We start from the raw sequence: 27105 nt of genomic DNA, 5'->3' as shown, positions 1-27105 counted from the left end.
ACGCATTAATGCTAGCCAAAAATTAAAGTTTAGCGAATGGGCTACTGTAGGCATTTACAAAAGTAGAGACAAACTGTACGAGTTGTACGAGGAAAAACAATATACTCAAACGCGAACTTATTTAGATTATGTCAAAAGTTACTCGAAAATTTTCAAACGTGTTTGTATTCTTGCGAAATCGTTACACATCAAACAGAAAATAATTGAGTCTGAGAACAAGATACAAACCACCTGGAATATAATTAATAGAGAATCAGGAAAAATCAAACCGCGGGATATCAGTTTTGAATTAATTGTCAATGACAAAAAGGTAAACACTGATATCGAGGTTGTTAATGCCTTTGAAGATTTTTTCCAGAATGTTCCTATCTTGTTAACTGATTCACTAGATTCGTCTGCTACGGAAGCCCAGAGACTATTAAGAGGCAATGTTAAAGAGTGCAACGTTCTTTTTGAATTTCACCACATAACTGTATCAGACATTAAAAAATCTTTCAATTTGTTAAAATTAAAAAGAACCGGAGATCTGTGGGGCATGTCAGTGAAAGTAATATCTAATATAATTGATGTAATTGCTCCCCACTTAGCCATTATTTTTAATGAATGTGTGGACTTAGGTATTTTTCCGAACCTAATGAAGCATGGCAAATTGATACCACTTTTTAAATCAGGAGACAAATCAGTCCTTAATAATTATAGACCGATTACAATATTGCCAACACTTAGCAAGGTCTTTGAAAAAATCATATTAAATCAACTTTTATGTCATTTTAATTTAAATAACTTGTTTCATCCTGAACAGTATGGTTTTACAAAAGGTCGCAATACAACTGATGCAGGGGCTAAACTTTTAAAACATATTTATGAAGCATGGGAAGGTTCTAAGAATGCTATTGGTGTGTTCTGTGATCTGTCCAAGGCGTTCGATTGTGTTGACCATAACACCCTTCTACTCAAGTTAAGCCACTATGGCATCAAAAGTGTTGCACTCGATCTCATTGCCTCTTATCTCAGTGATAGAACGCAGAAGGTATGCATAAATGATATAAAGTCGCACGGTTCCACTACCATAATGGGCGTCCCACAAGGTTCAATTCTGGGTCCTTTTCTATTTTTAGTGTACATAAACGATTTACCATACCATGTCAGCGGCATATGTGAGATTGTACTGTTTGCTGATGACACATCCTTAATTTTTAAGTCCGACAGAAATAAAGATAACTCTGACGACGTAAACCGTGCCATATCGCATGTGTCGCATTGGTTCACTGCAAATAATCTACTTTTGAATGCCAAGAAAACTAAATGTATTGAGTTTTCATTGCCAAATGTTAAAAAATTAGATAAGTCTATAATGATCGACGGTGAAACACTGGAAATGGAGAGTTCCACAGTTTTCCTGGGAGTGACCTTGGATTGTAAACTTCAGTGGGGTGCTCATATAGAAAAACTGTCTGGTAAACTTAGCTCAGCGGCATTTGCCGTGAGAAAAATAAGACAGTTTACTGATGTTGATACAGCTAGGCTTGTTTATTTTGCGTACTTTCACAGCGTAATGTCTTACGGTATTTTATTGTGGGGCAAGGCTGCCGATATACAATCTATATTTGTACTTCAAAAAAGAGCAATTCGAGCAATATATCAATTAAAATCACGCGAGTCCCTTCGTCAAAAGTTTAAAGAAATAGGTATACTAACAGTAGCCTGTCAATATATATATAACAGTATAGTATATGTAAGACAAAATATTAATTTGTACAAACGAAAAGGAGATTTAAACCCACGTCTTACTAGACACGGGCATAAGTTAGTTATTTCTGCATATCGTCTCCAAAGAGTAAAAAAATCTTTTGTAGGTTTGGGTGTACTCTTCTATAATAAGATCCCCAAGACTGTGATGGACCTGCCAATGCATAGCTTTAAGCAATGTGTTAAAAAACATCTACTTAGTCGAGGGTACTACAACATTGATGAGTTCCTTAATGATAAAGATGCTTGGAGGTCGTTGGATCAGCTTCCACCTTTACACAGAAAGTAAAACTATGAAAAATGTAAACAGTAATTGTTATTAATTGTAAATTATAATACTGTATGACTTTTTCAAAAGAGCAACTGTTGAGTTTCTTGCCGGTATCTTCTCAGCAGAACCTGCCTTCCGAACCGGTGGTAGAATCTTTACAAATAGTCAACTGACGTGTCAAAAGTGCTTGTAAACTGAGCCTACTTGAAATAAATGATTTTTGATTTTGATTTTGATTTTGATTCAACACAGGTTAAGTATAGGAATGATTAAGTGAAAACTCATTAATGATTTATAAATAATATCTACAATTTATTAAATCTATATAATATTCCAGTCTAAGGTAAAGTATGGTAAAATTAAGCAGTTCGTAACATTTTCGCTTCCCTTTTCTCTTGCAATAGTTTCTTCTGTTCCTCCACAGCCAGTTTCCTTTGGTTCAGAAATTCGCCATATTCCTGAAAAATGAGAAATAAAAGCCGTAAGTAAGCGTGTATGCCTAGCATGCGACTATAGATAAGACAAAATATTTGTCTTGTCTTGACATTTGTCTATTTCTCTTCACCAGAACGTCGTTTGGTCACATGTTAAGCGCACTGGTTACGATTCCTTAACAGACTATTATGAATCCAATTATTCAATTTCTCTTCGAGAACATGCAGAGAAATAGACAAATGTCAACCAATAGCGGGCAACCAGAAATACCCTGCAATCTATATAGCCTATGTGTTAATCCAGACTAAAATCCGTTTCCATTCCAAATTTCAGCCAAATCGGTTCAGTAGTTGCGGCGTTAAAGAGTAACAAACATCCATACAAACTTTTGCGTTTATAATATTAGTAGAAAGTAGGCTTTTTATCATATATAACCTTATCTGTAACAGTTTGTAAACAAGTATCACTTATAAATACTTTAACACGTTTGTGCTGTGCCAAATATTGTGTTCTGTAATGTTTTCAGACAGCATGGTGCGGGTGACAGTTCGTTACGCTATTGAAAGTTGGCCGCTTTTCGCGATTATAGTATGTAGTATGGAAGTCATAAGGCAACTGTACCAATGCTATCTGAAAAACACTTAAGTTTACACATACAAAGAAGTTTACGCTGTGAAGTTACTACTACCAAATCCAAAATAACTTCCTGAGATATAATAACTATAGTTGAATTTAAAAAAAAACTTTACCTGTGGATCTAGCTCTCTCACAATTTCAATACCACATGTCCTGGCCGTCCCTATAAGCATTGTGCAAATCTCTTTGAGTGGTTTGAAATCAAGAGTCGGATCTTGAGATTTTATTTTAGCTATTTCATAAAGGTGCTTCAGTGTGATCTTGCCACTGGTTTCTCTTACTGAAACAAAATTATTCTTACCAACGGTATTTATAACAAAGTTTTTATTTTTATTCTTTACAAGTTAGCTCTTGACTACAATCTCACCTGCTGGTAAGTAATGATGCAATCTAGAATGGAAGCAGGCTAATTTGTTGAGGATTAAAATCGGTTTCTACACAACATTGTACAGGAACGCAAATCACTTGGCGGTATTTCGTTGTCTGTAGGGTGGTAACTAGCCATGGCCGAAGCGTCCCACTGGCAGAAGTGTTTATAACTTCAACAGTGTGCAGTGCACCTCTATCTCAGTCTATACCATACTATATATGTTTCTAATAAGAACTTCTAAGGTGTAGAATGCCCTTCCAGCATATGTGTTTCGTGACATGTCCAATTTCAGCACCAAGGCAAGAGTGAATAGGCATCTACTAGGCAAGCGGGCTTCTTAGACTTTATCATTGCTTTCCATCAGGCATGATTTTAGTTAAGTACAAGCCTATACAACAAAAGAGTGGTAGAGATGAATTTAGAACATCGCAAAAAGTAAAACCAAAAAAAACCACCAAAAAGGCTTGACATGTTCGCTAAGAGTGTACATTGTAGTGCAATTTCAATATATAACAAACTACCAGATATCTATAAGATTGACAATGTAAATAGTTTCAAGAGTAAGGTTTCTAAAATGCTTATGGATAAATGTTTCTATAACTTAAATGAGTATTTAAATTACAAATTTTAATGATATTCTTTTTTTTTTTGACGTATGATAAATATTTTGACATAATTTTAATTGACATGTGTGTTTGACATAATTTTAATTGACATTTTAACATTTCACTGGTAATAATTACTTGACTTTGCACTAAATTTAACAAGGTTTAATAATTTTAACAGTATATATTATGACTATTATTTTATTTTATCTGTCACAGTACTTTTGAGTTACATTTGTCATAATCATTGAATCTTAAAATGTTAAATTGTATAAGCTATTACATATGTTTTCTTTTTTATTTGTTTGCTTTTAAATTAGGATTATACATAGTCTATTTAAATTTTTCATACACCAAATTATTATGGTAGAGAGTATCAGGGTCTTATTATATTTAAGTAATCTTTGTAAACCTGCTTTCTGATGAATAAATAAATTATTATTATTATTATTATTATTATTATTAAAACAGGTGTGTCTGGGTAAATGGTGGTGTTACTCCCGCGAGCTTCTGAGAGCATGTTAAGATGTAAGTCATATAGTACAGTCTTTCTTGATGAATACTGTTTACCAACAAAGAAATTAGGAATGAAGGTAGAAAACGCATATCATTTCCTAACTGTCTATAAAATGTATTAACCATATCTAGTTGTTCTAAGCTTATTAATAAAATTTATTTTCATTATTTTAAGAACAAGTTAATTAAAGTTTTTATTAGATGTGAAATGACTAGGGATATATACCCTCATTCTTAATTTGTTTGTTGATAAACAGTACTCATCAAGTAAGGCTGTTGTATAGTGATTATCATTATCATCTTTTAGTTATGTATAAGTATTAGAGCTGGGCAATTGCACAGAATATGCAGGTGTTTCCTCTGCCTCTAGGTGGTCTGCATAGATCTCTGTCCTGGAACTTAAGGTTGAACATGTGTTTATTAAGCATCCAGTGTCCAGTAAATGCCAGCATTAGGATACAAAGGTTTTTCCAACTGAGCGCTACAAGTTCTGTTCTCTACTCTTACTCTTTACTCCGAACTAGCTGACGCCACACGGTTTCACCCGCGTGGTTCCCGTTCCCTTAGGAATATGAGCATAATATATAGGCTTCCTCGATAAATGGGCTATCTAACACAGAAAACAAACTCTTCAGCTTTATAATATTAGTATAGATATTTACCTGGTTCCATAGCTCCTCTATTGATACCAGCAGCCTGTTTCAAGAAGTAAGACGCAGGTGGCTGATGTATGACTAGTTGGTAGGACCTGTCTGGGTTCATTTTGACCCTGGTCGGCAGTGGAATACCCGGTTTTATGTTTGCAGTGCGTTCATTGAAGTCTTTGCAGAAGGCTGGTACATTGATATTACGCTGGAAGAATTTGAATAAGAAATATATTAGGATAGAACACATATTGTTATCTACTCCCTAATAAAGCATATCAGGGTTTGGGCTTATACTAAGATATCTATAATATATTGAAATAACAAACTGTTAATAAATATAAGGCTAAAAAAATTAAAATAATTCTTCGTTTATTTTGTTGACTCTTACACATTTGACCGATGAATAAAGCCAAAATTTAATTATAGTAATTCTAATAGTTACTTTCTAACTCAAATATAGTGTAATTCAAAAGTAGTCTATGAAAGGGCAACATCTATCGGATCAACAGTACCAGTATCATTACAAATATATGAAAAGGTACTACTTGTTACTTCGTGAAATTAACTCCCTGTTCCTTGAACTTTACCTGACCCAGCATCGGTCCGAGTGGTGGACCAGGCGCAGCCATCCCAGCCGGAATGTCCGTCCTTAACTTCGACGAATGGTCTATCTTGTCGGCCACTTTTTTCATCGACTTTAAACGGGCTACGGATTTTGACATTTTGAAGGGAAAGGTGAAATGAAGTTATTATATGAAATACACTACTTTTTTATTATACAATTACAGATCTATTTAGCAAGTTTAATAGATGTTTTTTTTAGTTACAAATAAAAGAATAACATAACCTAAAATTAAAAAATGTCACTATTAATGATATTTGACAGTTTGACAGCTGTGAACAAGGAACGTATTTACCGTGAATTGATAATCATAGATAAAATAATATGATCACAGATTAAAAAAAACAAGATTCCGTCGAATTGATAACCTCAAAAGGTTTTTGAAGTCGGTTAAAAATAGGCACAGAGGTAACTTGTACTCGAAAATTCTGTCACAGATCACTGAAATAGATATATACGCATTGTTATCATCTGTTGCATTGTCGCAAAAAAGTGTACAAAATATGACCATGAAACCCCGAATTAATAATAAACGTAAGACTCAGTAGTCAGTACGACAGAAGACGACAAACGCAAGAAGAGAGAAGAGCTCATTTACTTTGTTGGATTATTTTATTCTTTGGTCCCTTTGGTCCGTATTCTGTGGTAAATTACGTACTTCGGGTTTATTATCATAATCTGTGGGTAAATTGCCAAATGTCATTCGAAAAATGTAAATGTAAATTGCACCGTCGTATTTTTAAAGAAAAATAGATTTAAAATCGACATAAATTAGTGATAATGTTTTTCTTTTTCACTCTCTATTTGTCCTATTAAGTGTATGTTTCTGATAAATCGATATACAAGATTTAAAACGTTTTTTGTATTATGAAATACATAAAAATACGTGTACCATTGTGCATTGTGTAGAAAATGATTTGTAAATAGTGTGTACTGTAGTTAGCTAAAGGTATTCAATATGTGGTCTTTTTTCTCACGAGATCCGACTAAGGACTTTCCATATGAGGTAGGCGATCCGGTGCCAGGGTTGGAAGACAGGAGCGTGTGGACTTTGCATAAAGGCAAGAAGAGGGGTACGCAAGATGAGGTCTCGATATTTTTGTACGATGTGACCAAAAATTCGGAGACGTTGTTCGATATAGCTAAAACGTCGTTGAAGAAACTAAAGACTATGAGACACCCAAGCCTTTTACATTATTTAGATAGCTGTGAAACTGAGAAATTTTTATATGTAGCCACAGAATATGTGGAACCATTAGCGATACACATAGAGAATATGACGCTGGACGGCCAGCAGCGAGAGCTGTTCCTCGCGTGGGGAATATTTCAAATTACAGTAAGTTTGTATATTCTGAACTTTAAAATATTTCAAAACAGTTATTTGTCTATGTGTCTATATGCTTATTATATCTGTTGTAGTATATAACTTATAGCATACCATCTGATTACTTACCTTTGCAGCAGATGCCCAGTGGTTTCATCAACATAGTTCCTGTTCCCTAGGGAATATGGGGATAATATATTGTCTATCTTTATCAGGGATAATGTAAAAGTCTAATGGTGAAAAAAACTATCAAAAGGGTCCTATATATGTATAGTTATAGAGCCTATTTAATTCAAACAAGTAAACATACAATGATATATTTCCTCATTATATATATAGAGTAGATAAGCAGTTTTGAGTGGTTTATGGCTTAGACTACTTAATACTAATTGTACTTATTATTTTTGCAATACTAAGAGAAAACTGACGTGATATCCCAGTGGATATGACCTATGCCTTCTATTAGGAGGGCGTAGGTTCGAATCTGGTCCGGGGTATGGACCTCCAACTTTTCAGTTATATGCATTTCAAGAAATATCACATATCTCAAGCGATGAAGGATGTGAAACCTGAATACCTAAAAATTTTCCTAATTCTCTAGGTGTGCGAAGTCTGCTAATTGCAGGTGCAATTGAGCATTGGACCCTCGTGGTGGACTATTGGCCTAACCCCTCACATTCTGAGAGGAGACTTGTGCTAAACAGTGAGCTGAATAAGGGTTGGTAATGATGAAGAGAAAAGCAATGAATTACCAGCAATTATAAAAATAGACCACAAATCTCCATAGGGGTTGTCCCACTGTTTTGTGAAGTGGCATGCATGAAATTTTTGTTTAGGGTAGTCACTATACATGCAAATTGCCCAAAACAAAAATCTCCTCCAATCCAGGTTTGATGAGACTTCTGAGTAGGCAGTACATTATTACATTTATGAAGTGTACAGCAGTGGTTCTAGTAAGATGGTAATCTTACTCTATTGAAATCCATAAAGTAGGGGTGTAGTATACAAACTACCGCTAACTACTATATTACAAACTTTACCTCTCTATAATCTATACTAATATTATAAAGAGGTAAAGTTTGTAAGTTTGTCACATTTTTAAAATGGGGTAATCTTCGGAACTACTGGTCCGATTTTAAAAATTCTTTCACCAGTAGAATGCTACATTATCGGGGAGTGCTATAGGCTATATTTTATATTGGTATCATATATATTAGCCGAGTTATCACAGTTTTTGTCATACAGGTTGGACTGAAAATCCTCTTAAACAGACTTATTCGCATGCGCTGCCTTAACTATTGTGTAAAATTGAAATTAATGTATGGAGACTTTATGTATCTTTAAAAGTTCTACAAAAAAGTCCGCGACACCATATATCTATCTTCTATATATTAGCAGATATAGTACCTTTTGTGTTTTAAAAATTATTTATTTTATATACTTAGGTTTACGTCATTATTTATACAACTAAACTTCAATCCTTATTAAAATATGATTATTTGATAATCACAAGGATATTATGGAGATAAGATTTGCCCTTTACAGTATGTTAATTACTTAATTTTTTTAATGTATGATTCGGAGATAATACAAAATTTCTAAAATACGCAGAAATTCCGCTATATGACGCCCGGCGCTTTCATTTACGTAGTTCCCGTTCCCGTGTGAATATGGGGATCAAACATAGCCTATGACACTCGCAAATAACGTAACTTTCTATTGGTAAATCAATTTTCCAAATCAGTCCAGTAGATCCAGAGATTACCTCCTACAACCACACGAACTTTACCTCTTTATATTATTAGCATAGAAGTCTCTATTTCTCTTGGTCATACCACCACTCTCGAAGGACTGGACCGATTTTGCTAAGGGTAGGAGTAAGATAGAGAACTTACAGGGTAGGGTAGGGTAGGGGTAGGATGGGGGTAGGGTGTAGGTAAGGCAGGGGTAGGGTAGGGGTAGGGTAGGGGTAGGGTGGGGGTAGGGGTAGGGTAGGGTAGATGTAGGGGTTGGGTAGGGTAGGGTTGGGGTAGTGGTAGGGTAGGGTATGGGTAGGGTAGGGGTAGTAGTAAAGTTGACATCGAAATTTACGCGGACGAAGTCGCGGGCGTCCGCTAGTATTAGTATAAATTGGAGTTTATTCCTTAAGAATCGATTTTTCATATATAGCCCCCGGTGAAAAAAATATGGGCAGTAAAATTTGATGAACAATGACAGCATTACGTTTTTGTGCGCAACCTATTCTGCGCATCTTTCACTGTGGGCTGCCGCGGCCTACTGCTCCTCGGTTGCGTACCTTTTACTTTCAGGCATAGGTATTGAGATGTACATAGTGTATGCTGTGGGGCAAGATTCACCCTATTTCACTATTTAGACAGTGAATCTGAAAGAGTAAACATCATTCGTGCGTCGGAGCTGACACACACTTTTTTTTTGTATTCAATGGTTCTTTTTTGGCGATTTCAGAGGGCACTATCATTCTTCAACAACGACGGTAATGTGAAACACAACAATGTGTGCCTATACTCAGTGTTTGTCACTCTCGCCGGGGAGTGGAAGCTTGGCGGTTTTGAGTTCCTCACGGCACACGGGCAGGACACCAGCAATCCATTACCTATTAAGATACTGCCTACACTTGAAATATATGATCCACCTGAAAAGAATGATCCAACTAAATTGAAGGCAGTTACTAAATGGTAAGTATTTTCCATTTAAATTCAAGTATTGTATTCATTGGGAATGCCAATCAAATGTTATTAATCTAAACAGCTTTAAGCACTACATTATGTTGAACTGGGTACTGTTTTTAATACAATCAATAGATAGCACATATTATGTGACTAGCGGGCGTCCGCGACTTCGTTCTCCTGGAATTCAGTTTATCGCAAATCCCGCGGGAACCATGGCTTTTTCCGGGATGAAAAGTAGCTTATGTGTTAATTCTGAGTAAAATCTATTTTCATTCCAAATTTCAGTTAATTCCAAAATTGACAAAGTTTCATACAAACTTTCATCCCCTATTTTATAACTAACAACAACTATGTCAGTCAGACATCTTTGAGTTTTATGTTTAGATTTTACACATTTAAACTTTATATCACATTTTTGGATTTTTGAAATTTTATTATGCAAAGTATCAACAATAATTTTAGTCTGTCAATAAAGCTTTTCCGATAAGCAATAAGGCTGCCTTTTGTAAACTACTTTTTTATATATTATACTTCAAACATGGGTATGGTAAGTGAAGGCTGGAATTCATTGTTCCAACTGTTTTTAACAATCTTCCGGACACAGTCAAAATGCTTTTAAGATAAAACTAGATTTATGAATGTGCTTAGGTGGTAATTGAAGGAATACTTTTTGGCACAGCCTGTGTGCGGCACAGTATCGATACAATCACACAATAATTATGATTTTTTTTATTACATGCTTTTATGGGTGTTTTTTTTTTTCTTTTCTCTTTTTGTTTGCTATTTAATTTTATTAATATTGTATAAGCATTAATAGCCTGTGCACAGTTAAATCAACTGTGGTTTTTGTTGCATCATGCTTAGGCTTAATTTAAATATGTATTTTGTAGAATAATAAATAAATAAAATGAAATATATGTTGTGTTCTATGTGTATCTAGTTCTTTCTATACCACAGCCCTACTCGATGTGTACTGTACAACAACTAACAATACAAATAGGAAATGACAGAAAAAAACACATTTAATTCTTAAGATTTAATTAAACTTTTATTCCAATGTTAAAAATATCAACAAAATATGTAAAATTCAGTTAGATAACAACTCCATGTATCTGCTATCATTTCATTGTTGAATCAATTGTGTGACACGGATCTTCTATTTAAATATTACGGCCAATGACTCTGTGGCCTGAATTAAAAACAATTTCCGACTATTACTTAACTCACAGACCATGACAATAGAGAATATCCATGTGATTCGAATTAAGGTCAAATATTGTTCTTTGTATTCCTCATTACTAATTTTTTTTTTAATTTATAAAATTTTTATATAAATTTTTAATAACTAAAAACTTTTTGTTAAATCTCTGGGAACTATTGAGACTGGGAATAGTGAAACATTTGCTATTTGTCCATTTGAAAAGTGATATAATGTTCCACTTTAACCAGACAACTACTAGAAGTGTTTTTTGGTGCATTGAAATATGTCAGATATTTGAAGAGTTTATTTAATAATAATATTTTTATGTCTGCATTTTATTTTTATCATAGTTATTTTATCTCAAAAATCGGTTAAAAATTAAAAAAATACACATGCAATATTCCTGTTATCTATGCCGTTTTCCTTCAGTTTAACTATACTCAGAGGCACAATAGGGATGACGACAGTTTTTTAAATTGTATATAAATTAAGAGTATACTAACAGTAAAGCAATTTTGTAAAAGGAACAGGGTATCTGCGATTATTACTTTCGGAGCTACAGGGATTTAAATAGTCAGATTTGCGGCGCTGCCGCGGATCCCTGAAAAACGCCCCATACAAAATGGCTTGAAACAATGACGTCATAGGCAATGTAATGATCGTTAGATTTGTATGCGCGTTCAAACAAAATTACTAATATCTTTGTTATTTGTGCGTTTATGCTTATAGTTCATATATTAAAAAATGTCACATTTAATGTAAGGAAGCTGTATGAATTTTCATCTAATTACGATAAAATATTTTTAATAGATTTTGAAATTTTATAATCTCATTTATTTTGCAAATATCCAGACAATCTTTGCTTTTTATGTATAAATTAGTTAACATTGACCCTATTTACCCGAATGTATCATAAAAATCAATATATTCAAACCTAGTCATCATCCCCATTATCCGACATACCCACACTCGCGTGACGCGTCATATTAAAGTAGGCGGATAATTGTGCCTCTGAGTATATTAAAAGAATAAATTATTTAAACGTTTGGCTTGACTACTATTATCATGTCGTTCGCCTAGCAATTGCCTATTGACTCTTTTCCCTGCTCTTTGCCTTGTTGTTAATTTGAGAATAACTCTGTCCACAGTTCATCAGACATGTGGGGCCTAGGATGCCTGATCTGGGAGGCATTCAACGGCCCCCTGTCCAACCAGCCGGCGCTGAAAACTGTGGACAACATACCCAAGCAGCTGTGTACACTGTACTGCGAGCTGGTCAGTGCCAACCCCGCATCTAGGCCGAACCCTGCTGATATTATTACTAGGTATGTTTAAAAAAAATTTAATAAAAAAATTCAACCGACTTCCAACTCAATAATAACCTAAACCAAAAAGCAAAAAATAACATCTTACCTATGTGCTACCTTCTGATCAGTTTGAAGGCGGTGCCAAGCCAGTGATGTTTCAATTCAAGCCGTTTAAATTACGTAATTTCTGTAGTTTTTTCAGAAACGGCTTCTGATTCATCATCAGATCCTGACATGAAAAAAATGGGACCACCCTAGAATGAAACCCTTTAAAACAAAAAAAGAATTTTCAAAATCGGCCTATAAATGACGGAATTATCGCTGGACATACATAAAAAAAAAGACTATTTGCCATCTTTTTTTTTAATAAGAATATTTTCCATATCTTCTTTTTTTTTAAATATGACCAATATTCCTATTCTCCTCCAACAATTCGGGAAAGACTGCTAGGAGTGGGTATGACAATAGACCAACGGGGCGGGGATCGAACCACCACCCGTCGCTGATTCCGATAGCTCTTACCGTTGAGCTACTGAGGCTCTTTATTTTATTTATATTAAATTTTAAATGTGGTTGAGCACCCCCCCCCCCTCCCGCAACCCCTATGTCACGACTTAAGGGGTTGAATTTAAAAAAATTTAAAGCGCATTATATTGTGTGGTTTTTTTTTAATTTATAAACAAATTTTTGTGTTACTCTAATGAATGGAAAATTTTTAACCCTTACTTCATCCCCTTCTATTATTATTTTTGGGTCAGAAGTACCTTATGTTTTGCTCCAAGATCCCATTTACCATTATACCAAAATTCATCTTGATTGGTTTAGTCGTGAAAAGGTAACAGACAGACAGACAGACTTACTTTCACATTTATAATATTAATATACTAGTATATCTATAACAGTGACTTTCTCCTTCCTCTCTATGGCTAATAATGATGATTGATGATGATGATGATATTTTTGACGGCCTCCGTGGCGCAGTGGTATGCGCGGTGGATTTACAAAAAGATTTAGGAGGTCCTGGGTTCGATCCCCAGCTGGGCAGATTGAGATTTTCTTAATTGGTGGGAGGCTTCGGCCGTAGCTAGTTACCACCCTACCGGCAAAAACGTACCGCCAAGCGATTTAGCGTTCCGATACGATGTCGTGTAGAAACCGAAATGGGTGTGGATTTTCATCCTCCTCTTTCAAGTTAGCCCGCTTCCATCTTAGACTGCATCATCACTTACCATCAGGTGAGATTGTAGTCAAGGGCTAACTTGTCAAGAATAAAAAAATTAAAAAATATATTGATGTGTAATAATTACATGTTTACAGATGTCGAAAACTCGGCGGTTATTTCAAAAATGACCTAATAGACACAATGCTGTTTCTGGAAGAGATCCAGATAAAGGACAAGGTGGAGAAAGCCAAGTTCTTCTCGACGCTAAGTGGTCACCTGGACAGCTTCCCGGAAGCTGTGTGTGTGCACAAGATCCTGCCTCAGCTGCTGACTGCTTTTAATTATGGCGACGCTGGGTCAGCTGTATTGGCGCCCATGTTCAAGGTATTTTATTTTATTTTATTTATTTGGGATCGAAAACAGTTGTGTACAATAATATATCTTACAAAACTTAAAGTAAATATAAAAACAAATAGTTTACATACACAACCCACATCTCTATCCACAAGTAATTATACAAAATGTAGATGGGGCTGATAAAAATTATTTTCAAATTAAATTATCTAACAAAGTGCTTTTATACAAAGAAAAGAAAATAATGAAATAAAAAAAAAAAAAAACAAAAAAAGTAATGATACAATTACAATAAAAATTAAAATACATAAATAAATAGCAAAATAATTATTAATCGCTTTTAAGTGTACTGATGACCAACTTTTTAAAAGTACCTACTCGACTGGCAAAAATGTCTTATGTTTTTGAAGTGCTTATTATATGTCTGTGTCATTCTTACTATTGGTGACCGTTTAAGGTATGTTTACTATAATGGATAGTATACGCTAAAGGTCCTATATTTAGTCATTTAAAGCACGCCAACAATACACATATTAAACATTACAAACCCTTGAAAACAAAAAAAAGAATTTTCAAAATCGGTCCATTAATGACGGAATTATCGCTGGACATACATAAAAAAAAAACATACATACAGCCGAACGTAGAACCTCCTCCTTTTTGGAAATCGGTTAAAAAACAATACAAACAAAAGTTCTGATATGTATATTAACACTAGGCGCACATAACATTTTTTATGATTACATGTCAACACTTTCATAATAATTTTAAGTCAAGTTTATAAAAATATTATATTATAGGTTAACAAAAAAATTAAAACTCCAATTTAAAAAAATTACAATATCAATGTTGCGATACGAGTGGGAAAGTTGAAAAATGTTTACACTACTCGCTCACTAGATGGCGCTGCCTCGAAATATTTCAAGGTAGCGTTGTGTTCACTTCAAAGATATATATGCTCGAACGTGAAATCTGAAGGTTACTCATCATTATCAGATGGAATTAATCCACTGCTGGACATAGGTCCTATTTTTGAAATGCTCTATCCCTACAATAGTAGCGGAGAGCTAAATTAAATTTAAAAAATTAAAAAAACCTGTAATACCTAGTCTATGCGGGCGACGGGAGGGAAAGGACTGCGCGAGTATGAAGTCGTGCGCGCAGGCGTTGGAAGCTGGTTGAATTTTTTTTCCTTAAAATTTTAATTTTTCATTTTTGATTAGCAATTAGCTGAAACGTTAGCGGTAACGTTTTCTTATGTTAGTACCTAGATCCTACAATCCTAATTTTTGAAAATACTATCCTAATTTTTAGTCACAAACCATGTAGCTGGAAAGTTCTCATTAATTCAAATTCAGTTCAGTTCAGTTCACTCTGTGAACCGTCGAGGAGTTCTCTTAAATGCAGTCACAACCCATCTCCATCTTCCATCTTCCACAACAGGTGGAAAGTTCTCATCGATACAAATTAATCAAGCCCAAACAAAAGGTAACTGCTGTAAATCGTTGACGAGTTCCATTGTCTGTGTTTCGGATCCATCATCATGGACTTCACAAAATATGTAGAGGCTTAAAATACCTAATGAAAATATTTACAAACGTACTACAACTTGGCAACTTCGTTCATAACACTACGGATGGTGCGCACGGGACGGGGGGCGTGTAGCAATTAATGACAAACCCGCAACTACACGTCACTTCCCCGCACGCACAATTTCACACCCACGCAGTCTTTCCGTCCGTCGCCCGCATATCATGGGGTTGTCAACGATCTTGCCACACTATAGTGGTATCTACGATTTTCAAAAGTTCCCCTCAGTTCCTCCAGGATACCATCATCCGATCCTGACATGAAAAAAAACCACCCTGGATACCAAACAAAAAAAAATCAATATCGGTTCATAAATGACGAAAATATCGCAGGACACTGCCAAACCTCCTCTTTTTTGGCAGTTGGTTAAAAAATTATTGTAAAAATCATGTCATCCATTTCCACTATAAATCAAATCAAATTAAAATTCTTTTTTTTCAATTAGGCTTTATTTACAAGCACTTTTGAAAGGTCATGTCATGTTATAACTTAATTTAAATTAGGTAATGGTGGTAATTATAGTCGAAAACTTAAAATTAAAGTTAAGAGGGTTCCAAAAGCGCCTTGTTCCGAGAAGAGCCCACAACAACTTAACTACATACACAAACTCAGCGAAGGTTTCTTTTTTTACCACCATTTTACAAACTTATCTAAAACTAAGTACGAACACAGTCCTACAGTGCAGCTTAACATCAAGCAATATATAGTCATAGTGTTGGGTAGGACATGAGTCATGATTTAAAAAAGATTTTGTTTTCTGAAGTCATGTCAAGTCATAAATACCTCTTGTATGTCCTCCTCAGCACTATTTCACTATGCTTAATCCATAGGAAAAACACAATACAGCGTCAAAAAGTTCAGATTGAACAAAAAAAAAAAAATACCAAATTAAATAATTACAATATCAATATTCCGATGAGAGTAGGGAAGTAGAAAAAATTTAATAAGTTTACATTAGTCACCAACTAGATGGCGCTGCCTCGAAATATTTCAAGGTATCGTTGTGTTCACTTCAAAGATATATATGCTCGAACGTAAAAATAGAAGGTTACTCATCATTATCAGATGGAATTAATCCACTGCAGGACATAGGTCCTATTTTTGAATGCTCAATCCCTACTTTTGTAGCGTTAGAGCTCTAGAAATTACATTATAGAAAATTAAAAATTTGATTTTTTTTATTTTACCTCGAATCGATGTCTTCAGAAACAGCTCCGATTTTGTTGATTTTTTTTTTAAGTTTTTTGATAAATGATATTTGAAATTGGAAAGTTGCTTGGAAACCGGAATGATTTATATTGTTTAAATTGTATTTGTTTTTTAAAACTATATAAATTATCCAAACCAAACTAGAGGTGAGTCGTACTCGCTAAAACGCGTACTGAGTGTTACGAGTACGAGTACGCCGAGAGACGCGTTCCAAAGACTAGCTCCACGAGTATTTAGAAGTACGAGCCATTAGGACCTATAGAATAGATACGTACTCCTAAATACTCAGTGGCCAGCGATTTTACGTCATATTATCTGATACTAAGCGTACATTAATTTCAAACGAGTATTACGTAGTCATTTGGACTAGTGGTATGTACGCAAGGTACAAAAAAATTGAATCCTGAGTTCGATCCCGGCTAACAGAAAATCATTTTTGTCTTTTTATTTTGTTTTTTTCAATTGGTTTCTTCAACTATTTTTGGTTTTTGTAATCCACAAAAAAAAGAAAAAAATTTGCAAACAAAAATATTTCAGTCATTAATTTCAAAATTTCAATTTAATTTTATTATTTAGTTATTTCTTTTAATATTACCTCATGATACTGTCGGGTTACATTAACTTGTTACTTTAGCGGATAAATAATCATACTAAAACAAATAAACATTATGTTTTTAAAATAAGGATTAAAATCAGGGACTCCAAATATTGGAGTATTAAGAGTATTAAGTGTATACTGCGTTAAAAAATCGATCTTATGTTTGATAAAGTAAAGACAATTTTTCATCGGCAATGGGACGTCACTCACACATTCTTAAACGAACGCGTCCGGGAACGCGTCTCGCGATGTTTTGTCTGTTGGAGTATGAAGTGTTTATTGCGTTGAAAAACCGGTCTTATGTCTAGACAACAAAGTCTATTTTCTTTCGGCATTGATAGAAGTCTCTCACTCACACATTACTAATCGAACGCGTCTCTGAACACGTCCCGTATTGGTTGGACCGTTAGAGTATTTGCGAGTATTGGACTCGCACTCTGTTGACGTCTTGCGCTCCTCGGTACTCGGTACTTCTAAATACGCTTAATACGTGTATAAGTCCCTGCTCCGTACTCGTACGCCATACATCTTCCAACAAACCTAGTGTTAAGACCTGCTCCAGTATATACGCCTCACCTCTAAACCAAACTCGATCTGGATTGTAGAATGTTTGTCATCGACAACATACAAACTAATAATGAAGGTAGAAAATGGAAACGCGTGTCATTTAATTTATAATTTATTTAAAATTATGTAAAAAGCCGTGTCCACGTGAACACTGTGTTAGAGTTCAGCTACTGATTGTAGAGATTGAAATCGCCCAGCCAATAAAAAAAAATCACTTAAACAAATAAAAAAAAATCTATATCTCTGAAAAATTCGTACGTAAAACAAAAACATTAAAATTCAAGTATTCAAACAGAGTTATTCCAAAATTCGCATTATATTTTTGGGAATGACCTCCGAAACTTTATTATCGGGCGATTTCAGTTTTCGCTTTCATTGTGCAAAACTCTACATGTTAAAATAAATATACTTCCACAATATAGACATCACTTAGCCCCGAAGTAAGCGTCTAGCCTGGTCTATGGCTAGAGCCGTGATAGCCCAGTGGATATGACCTCTGCCTCTGATTCCGGAGGGTGTGGGTTCGAATCCGGTCCGAGACATGCACCTCCAACTTTTCACTGTTTTTTTTATTCTATACAACCCATATAGGAAAGAAGCCATTGACTACAATCTCATCTGATAGTAATTGATGATGCAATCTAAGATGGAAGCGGGCTAACTTCTAAGGTGTAGGATGAAAATCAACACCCATTTTGGTTTCTACACGACATCGTACCGGAACGTAAAATCGCTTGGCGCTACGTCTTTGTCTTTGTGTGCATTTTAAGAAATTAAATATCACGTGTCTCTAACAGTGAAGGAAAATATCGTGAGGAAACCTGCATGCCAGAGAGTTTTCTTAATTCTCTGTGTGTGTGAAGTCTGCCAATCTGCATTGGGCCAGCGTGGTAGATAATTGGCCCAACCCCTGTCATTCTGAGAGGAGACTCGAGCTCAGCAGTGAGCCAAATATGGGTTGATAACCAATTATACACTGAATAGAAATACTTATAATATAATGTATAAACACCCCACACCCAGACACTGGAAAACATCCATGTTCATCACACGAATATTTATATAGTTGCGGGAATCAAACCCACGGCCGTGTATGCAAAAAGTAGGTTCACCACTCACTGGGCCATGTGGCCCGAACGAACTGATCGAATGAACGAAATGATCTCCTTTAGTTAGGTCTTAGCCTGAGTAAAAATTCAAATTTCATTTATTTCATTTAGGCTTAGTTTACAAGCAGTTTTGAAACGTCAAGTTTGACTATTTAGACTACCACTGGTTCGAAAGGCTGGCTCTGCTGAAAGCCGATAAGAAACTCATCAGTTGCCCTTTTGAAAAAAAATCATACAATATTTTAATAATTTACAATTATTCAAAACATCATTAAAGTTTCTTTTAGTTTTCAGTTCCTGTGAACGAGTTTTACTTTCCTCCTGAAGGTAGAAGCTGATCCAATAGCCTCCAAGCACCTTTATCATTAAGGAATTCATCAATAGGGTAGTTGATTCATATCATATTTGATATAAAGTATATTCATTTCGTATGGAACATGGAAAGCAAGGCTTACGTGTGAAAGCAGCTAAGATATTCGTCTCCCCATTTAACATTACAGTTGGGCAAGCTGCTCGAAGATGAGGACTACCAGAAGCAGATAGTGCCGTGCGTGGTGAAGCTGTTCGCGTCCAACGACCGCACCACGCGCTCGCGTCTGCTGCAACAGCTGGACCAGTTCATCCATCACCTGCAGAACTCCACCGTGAGTTGACTGAGCTAAGGCTCAAGGTCATCGTTCATCAACAAGCGTATAGTGCCGTGCGTGGCAAATAGGGAAAAAAAAGAAGTTTGTGCACCTCAGAACGCCGACAGAGAGATATTTTAGCATTTGACTCATTGTGCGGGTGGCAGAGAGAAGAACTCCGAGCTAAGCCCCGGATAACATAAACCTGCTGATGTTTGCGTGAGCGGAAGGGAAGCCAGAGAGAGTGGCGCCGTAACGCGTTACGTTACCAAGTCGTTTAATAAGAAGTAATCACTTCATAAATATATGTCGGAGTATAAGGGGTTTCACATCAGAAGCGGAATTGTTAGAACTGACAGACTTTCATTCAAAAATACAGTTATTGAATAAAAGTCTGTCAGGTCTAACAATTCCCACTAAGAATTTTACCAATAAACCCTGAGTAGCAGATGACCTTAAGTGGAGTCACGCACTTGTGAACGCTGTGTGTAGGGTTAAAGGTGCCTTTGACAGATATCTAACACTCCTCTTTTCCACTCAAGTCACTCTCCCCGCGTATCCCATAACAACCCAGGATTATTATTTAACACGTGTAGATGAATCGAACGCCACGACAACAATGAGTTAGACCGCCCGCGCGGTCTCTTATATCGCCAGCACTCGGTCTCCCACTACTTATCACCTAGCTTCGTACTATCTCGACTCATGACGACACGAGCCGATCGATCAAATAACTTATATTGTACTGTACTGTACACAAATTGCAGGTGAACGAGCAAATATTCCCGCAAGTGGTGCACGGCTTCATGGACACCAACGCCATCATCCGCGAGCAGACGGTCAAGTCCATCATCCACCTGGCGCCCAAGCTCAACTACAACAACATCAACGTGGAGGTGCTGCGACACTTCGCGCGCCTGCAGTCCAAGGACGACCAGGGCGGGATCAGGTACAGTCCCCAACAATACCCACAAACAGGTTCAGTCAGGTCTATTATACTGTTAATCTAAGAGGTCACACAGATTCAGTGTTTTTTCCCAACACAAATTGCCCAATGTGCAAAATTAAGTTTTGGTTTTAAAAGTGAGGAACCTCAATTCTGTAGCCCAGCGGTTGACTTTGGTTCTCTCTCCTCATTTCTGATTCCACTACGCAGAGAAACTCCAAGCATAACTCGCCCGATGTTTAGGATTCGGGAGTCTTTTTTTAGAGCTCGGCGATTGGAAAGCCTTTTAAATTGACTCTAGTCCTATTAAAGGCTCGAGTCCTTTTTTTAGATTCGAGTTCTATTTCAGGGCTTAATATTTTATAGTCAAGGTTTAGACTCTGGTCTTCTGGATTAAGACTAGCCTTTCCATTGGAACGAAGCTCTTGCAGTTCACAGTGATTTAGAAGGAATCGCCATTTAATATTTTATGTAGGTACCCATGTATGATGTTATCTAACGATTTGTCTGTTTGATATGTAGGTAAGTTATAATTTAAAAAAACCGCCATTATATTTTTTTTTGTATTTCTGCACCGATTTCGTTCTAAATTGATATCGCAATGAGCATTGCATGAGTGGCATAAACAGATTCTAAAGTAAAAATTATAAAAGGCCGCCATTTTGAAATTTCATATTCCTGCACCGATATCGTTTAAAATTGATATTTGAGTATTGCCATGAGTGGCAAAAACAGATTCTGAAGAAAAAATTTTAATAAGGCCGCCGTTTTGTAATGCAACGATTTCTTTTAAAATCGATAACTAGGCATTGCATGAATGCCGAAAACAGATTCTGAACTCAAAGTTAAAAAAAACCGCCATTTTGAAATTTCCATTTACTGCATCGATTTCTTTCAAAATCGATATATAGGCATTACATGAATAGCGAAAATAGATTCTGGAGTAAAAACTAAAAAAGGCCGCCTTTTTGAAATTTCTTCTTCCTGCGCAGATTTATTTCAAATTCCACATATAGGCATTGCATGAATGGCGAAAACAGATTCTAAACTCAAAATTTTAAAAAACTCTCCTTTCATTCAATACTCATATTGTAGGGATGCATAAAAATCTTAGACCGCCATATGCATGAAGTTCGCCATTTTGGATTTAGAGTGACATCTCATTATTTTTCGAGTTACTCTCAGCAAGTCCTTTCATTCAATAGCCATATTGTAGATGCACAAAAATCTTAGTTCGCTATGTATATGAAGTCGGCCATTTTGGATTTAGTGTGACGTCACTTATTTTTGAGCTACTTTAAAAAAAGAGCTACAAGGCTCCAGTCTTTTGGATCACTATATTATGTACTTATTTGTCCACAGAACAAACACAACAGTGTGTCTTGGCAAGATAGCGGCGCACTTACACCCGCAGATACGACAGAAAGTCCTCGTGTCGGCGTTCGTGCGTGCGACTCGTGACGCGTTCCCCCCGGCGAGGCAAGCCGGCGTGCTGGCTTTGGCAGCGACACAGCAATACTTCCTGCTGGCTGAGGTCGCTAACAGAGTGCTGCCAGCGCTGTGTCCGTTGACCGCTGATCCGGAAAAACAGGTACTTGGCAAATATTGCTGGGCTATACATAGCCGGCAAGACACTTTATTCAGAATGAAATTTACGAACTGCATTGTTTCCGTTGACCGCTGATACGGAAAAACTTGGTATGGTACTTGGCAAATGTTGCTGGGCTATATAGCCGGCTAGACACTTAATGCAGGATGAAATTTACGACCGGCACTGTTTCCGTTGATCGCTGATGCGGAAAAACAGGTACTTGGCAAAAATTTCTGGGCTATATAGCCGGCTAGACACTTAATGCAGGATGAAATTTACGACCGGCACTGTATCTGTTGGCCGCTGATCCGGAAAAACAGGTACTTGGCAAAAATTGCTGGACTATATAGCCGACTAGACTTAATGCAGGATGAAATTTACGAACTAAATACATGAACCCTCCACTGATCACAAGAAATCTCTAATCTATTCCAGTATGAACAAAGAACAGCATAATATTAAAATAATTTAGGCATCCAGAAATCTTGCAGTCCTATAAACTCGGCTAGACTGATTGCAGTATACAGTTTTCATAGTAATCACCTGAGGATTCTAATTTAATTCTTGTTTTTAGAAATCTCTTGGTATGATTTAATACTGAAGTGAAATTATTCGTGTCATCCACCCTATTTAAAAATTTATTTTTCGAAAACTGTTCTAGGTGCGAGAGTCAACATTCAGAACGATAAAAGGATTTCTAGGAAAACTAGAAAAGGTTTCAGAAGATCCCAGTCTAAAAGAAGGAATGGGTAAGTTGATTCTGTTATTATAATATTTAATTTCATTAACATAAATAAATTACAGTTTCAGCACCTTTCAAATTGAATTTCAATGTATGTGAGTTAGCTAGGTTACTCTAATTTTTTACTATTCTGCAATATGATGGTTAGGTCAAGTTAGTGACTTGCGAATATAATAAACAGCTCTTAATTATGAAAATTCTGTAAATGCTTACAGAGGCAGACGTGCACACAGCCACGCCGTCTCTGAGCAACGCGGCCGCGACGTGGGCGGGCTGGGCGGTGACAGCAGTGACCGCCAAGTTCTACAGATCACATTCCGACACCGCACGAGTGCAGCACGCGCCCAAGTCTGCGCTATCCAAGCCTGGCTCACTTGGTAAGTGTAACGAGTGTCTGAGCAAACGCGGTTGCGACGTGGGTGGACTGGGCGGTGACAGCAGTAACCGCCAAGTTCTACAGATCACACCGCGCGAGTGCAGCACGCGCCCAAGTCTGCGCTGTCCAAGCCTGGCTCACTTGGTAAGTGTAACGAGTGTCTGAGCAAACGCGGTTGCGACGTGGGTGGACTGGGCGGTGACAGCAGTAACCGCCAAGTTCTACAGATCACACCGCGCGAGTGCAGCACGCGCCCACGTCTGCGCTGTCCAAGCCTGGCTCACTTGGTAAGTGTAACGAGAGTCTGAGCAAACGCGGTCGCGACGTGGGTAGACTGGGCGGTGACAGCAGTGACCGCCAAGTTCTACAGATCACATTTTGGCCTTGACCTTATTAGACCTACCTAACTGAGAACCTTTAATTACATTGTGCATGTCTGTTGATGTTACAGAACAACCGTCATCTAGCAGTATGTCGACGACGACGTCATCAGTGACATCCATGACGTCACTGGAGCACAGCGAGTCCGCCTCGGACTACGACCCCGAGCACTGGGACATGACTGCGTGGGGGGAAATTGACTCCAGCGCCGGTATTGTACTGTTTTTTAAAACTAAAACTTCATTTTGCACATTGGGCAATTTGTGTTGGGCAAAATTGAATCCGTGTAACCGCTTAGATTCAAAGAGTATAATAGACCTGACTAATCCGAAAGGAACAATCCATTGCAATGTTGTTAATGGGAAATAAGTTAAAATTCTGCCACATTGGTCCACTTGGTTTGGGTTTGAGACGAAACATTCGTGTGAGGTAGTCTGCGCCGATGGCTGACCTTTCTGATACTTAATTTTGCACACTGGGCAATTTGTGTTGGGCAAAAACACTGAATAAGTGTGGCCGCTTAGATTTAACAGTGTAATAGACCTGACTGATTCGGAAGGAACATACAGGCACTGCAATGTTGTTAATGGGAAATAAGTTAAAATTCTGCCATATTGGTCCACTTGGTTTGTGTTTGGGACGAAACATTCGTGCGAGGTAGTCTGCGCCGATAGCTGACATTTCTGACACTTAATTTTGCACACTGGTTGCACACTGGTTGCACACTATTTGTGTTGGGCAAAAATACTGAATCCTTGTGACCGCTTAGAAACAAAGTATAATACACCTGACTGGATCCGGATGGAGCGTACAGGATAGGTGTTGCAATGTTATTTTTAGAAAAAGCTAATAAACTGCCTTATTGGTCCAGTCGTCCAGTTGGTTCGTGTTCGGGATGACTCATGCGTACGAGGTAGTCTGCGGCGATGGCTGACCTTTCTGGAAGCGAGCACCTAGTTGCGGAGTATATCCTGACGGATTGCAGCGATAGTGATACCATCGTTTTGTGGTAGAGGAAACACCTCGAGTAGGTCCCAGGACTTGTGACCTTGGGAGTAGGTGAAAGGATCCTTTTAGAATACATTAACAGTCACTCCCTTGGCCACTACCTGATATATTTTCCATGCCCACACTAAACAATTTATGATCAATAATTATCGCGTAAAGTCACTAATGCGACAGGCAGCGTGACGGTGTCACGCTGCTCAACAAAGAACTCTACACACCAGTCATCAAATATCCTCTTATTTATGCCATGACTGCCATAATAATTTTATTCGAATACTTTTTATAATCATATTAATTAATTAATGTTCATCATCATCTCCTTACCCTTATCCCACTTAAGTGGGGTCGGAAAAATATGTCAATCTTTTCCATTCGTCTCTATTACTTGTCAACTCATCATCCACTCCTTTTACACACATGTCCTCTTTCACACAATCCAACCATCTCTTCTTTGACCTTCCTCTCCTCTTATGACCTTCCACTTGCACATTCAACATTTTTCTAGTAATATGACTTTCCTCTCTACGCATTACATGTCCATACCAAGCTAACCTACTCCTCAATTTTTCTGTCACTGGCGCCACCTTCAGACTACCTCTTATACATTCCTTATTTTATGTATTCTTGTGACACCACACATCCATCTCAACATACGCATTTCGTTCACGTGCATTCGTTTACTATCCGTCCCTTTCAATATTAATAATTAATGTTAACCACCTGTAACTGTTCGAGGAACATGTAACAAGGAGTCCGCCTCGAGCTGTTACCGTACACTTTGTCATGCCGTTGACACATTTCTCATTTTTGTGGTTTATCTATAGTAAAGCATGTTGCTATGGCAGGCACGACGGCCGCCAGCGCCAAGTCCCCGGGCAGCAGCGGCAGCACGCACGCCACGCCGGCGCTCGCCGCGCTGTGCGAGGACGACTGGGACAACGAGGAGTGGGGCACGCTGCAGGAGCAGCCGGTACGTTGATGCTGACACACACACACACACACTATAGCGGCAGCACGCACGCCACGCCGGCGCTCGCCGCGCTGTGCGAGGACGACTGGGACAACGAGGAGTGGGGCACGCTGCAGGAGCAGCCGGTACGTTGATGCTGACACACACACACACACACTATAGCGGCAGCACGCACGCCACGCCGGCGCTCGCCGCGCTGTGCGAGGACGACTGGGACAACGAGGAGTGGGGCACGCTGCAGGAGCAGCCGGTACGTTGATGCTGACACACACACACACGCACACAAATACAAGCTCCAAAGTGTCCGTCCTGTCCTGAAATTAACGAAGATGCAGAGCACTGGTTCTTAACATGTCCTCGCTTTAAGTCAACACGCAGTGCCTGGGAGAATTCCCTCAAACGAAGAAGCAGGCCCGAATCCCTAATAAGAGACATGACGTCGTCAAAAGAGGCGTGGGAGGCGACTAGCTTATTTCGCTTCGCCGCATAGAGAAAAGTGAAGAAGAAGAAGAAGCTATAACTTGAAACACTTGAAGAAGCAGTAGTGCAAGACTCTCTCCCCGCGAAGTAATGCCTGACGGCGGGTCCGTGGGGGACACAGAGGCTGAAGACCAGAGGAGGAGGTTTTTAGTCGGTAGTGGTTACCCGAGCCCGACTTACCGGGGCAGACCATCAGGCCCTGATGATACGTAAGTGTATTTTTCCGAAACCTCTGAGGAAAAAAAAAACACACACACCCTAACCCTTTATATGAGGATTTCTCTTCGTAATGGTAAAGAATACCTCGCAGCTCAGACAAATTATAGAAGGACCTGTATCGCACTCATAGTCACGAACAAAATTGTCTGTCCTTTTCTGAGGAAAACGAGCTTAGATTTTGTATATATCTTATACTAAACTAGAAGTTTTACCCGTTTTTTACACAATTCAATTGCACAAAAAGGTATTTTTACGGAGCTCTTTAACCGACGAATACGATTAAAACTATTTAACATTGATTCTATAGAGACAGTTTTTATAATCGCATTAGATCGTTGATCATATACTTCGACAGAAAAGTAACGTCTAGCGAGGCAGGTCCTATAAAATAATTGGTCTGAGCCTCGCAAGGATTTTGAAATTTATATATTTTTTCTTTACAAACAAGTTCAATTTGTGTTTGACACGCCCAAATAGTTTGTAACAAGTATCCAAACGTGTCGTCAGTCGGCGGAGGCGGAGCTGGCGAGTCCGTCGGAGACGTGGGGCAGCTCGTGGGGCGAGCCGCACGCCAACAGCGCGCACGCCACGCTGGTGCGCGCGCGCGCCGCCACGCACGCCGCCACGCACCAGAACAGCAACGACTCGCTCGGCGGCTGGGAGGACGGCGAGTTCGAGCCCATCGAGGAGAACGCCGACGGTATGTTGCTGATACATCATCGCCATCATCATCATCGTCATCGTCATCATCATCATCATCATCATCATCATCATCATATCATCATCATCATCATCATCATCACC

At 37.7% G+C, this 27105-nt stretch overlaps 2 protein-coding genes across 2 annotated transcripts in view; one reads left to right on the top strand and one right to left on the bottom strand.

The window, feature by feature from the left end:
- Window positions 1-2308: 2308 nt before the first annotated feature.
- On the bottom strand, window positions 2309-6121 carry LOC112051374 (39S ribosomal protein L11, mitochondrial). Its single transcript, XM_024089980.2, has 4 exons — window positions 5817-6121; window positions 5245-5434; window positions 3205-3371; window positions 2309-2478 (listed from the first exon to the last, which is right to left on the bottom strand). The coding sequence occupies exons 1-4, from the start codon at window positions 5949-5951 to the stop codon at window positions 2380-2382; spliced, it is 591 nt and encodes a 196-aa protein (XP_023945748.1). The 5' UTR covers window positions 5952-6121; the 3' UTR covers window positions 2309-2379.
- Window positions 6122-6540: 419 nt separating this feature from the next.
- The window catches only part of LOC112051361 (N-terminal kinase-like protein), a 28079-nt gene continuing 7514 nt past the window's right edge, over window positions 6541-27105 (top strand). The window contains exons 1-12 of the mRNA XM_052888087.1: window positions 6541-7187; window positions 9642-9871; window positions 12215-12391; window positions 13691-13919; window positions 19463-19606; window positions 20356-20537; window positions 21897-22125; window positions 22787-22874; window positions 23083-23244; window positions 23695-23835; window positions 25478-25602; window positions 26809-27001. Of these exons, the coding sequence (XP_052744047.1) occupies window positions 6810-7187; window positions 9642-9871; window positions 12215-12391; window positions 13691-13919; window positions 19463-19606; window positions 20356-20537; window positions 21897-22125; window positions 22787-22874; window positions 23083-23244; window positions 23695-23835; window positions 25478-25602; window positions 26809-27001 (2278 nt within the window). The 5' untranslated portion in view covers window positions 6541-6809. The remainder of the gene's footprint in view (window positions 7188-9641; window positions 9872-12214; window positions 12392-13690; window positions 13920-19462; window positions 19607-20355; window positions 20538-21896; window positions 22126-22786; window positions 22875-23082; window positions 23245-23694; window positions 23836-25477; window positions 25603-26808; window positions 27002-27105) is intronic.

This window comes from Bicyclus anynana, chromosome 21, assembly GCF_947172395.1.
Source record: "Bicyclus anynana chromosome 21, ilBicAnyn1.1, whole genome shotgun sequence".
Taxonomy (NCBI): Eukaryota; Metazoa; Arthropoda; class Insecta; order Lepidoptera; family Nymphalidae; genus Bicyclus; species Bicyclus anynana.
Note: the sequence above shows the minus strand (reverse complement) of the source record. Positions and strands in the feature narration are given on the sequence as shown.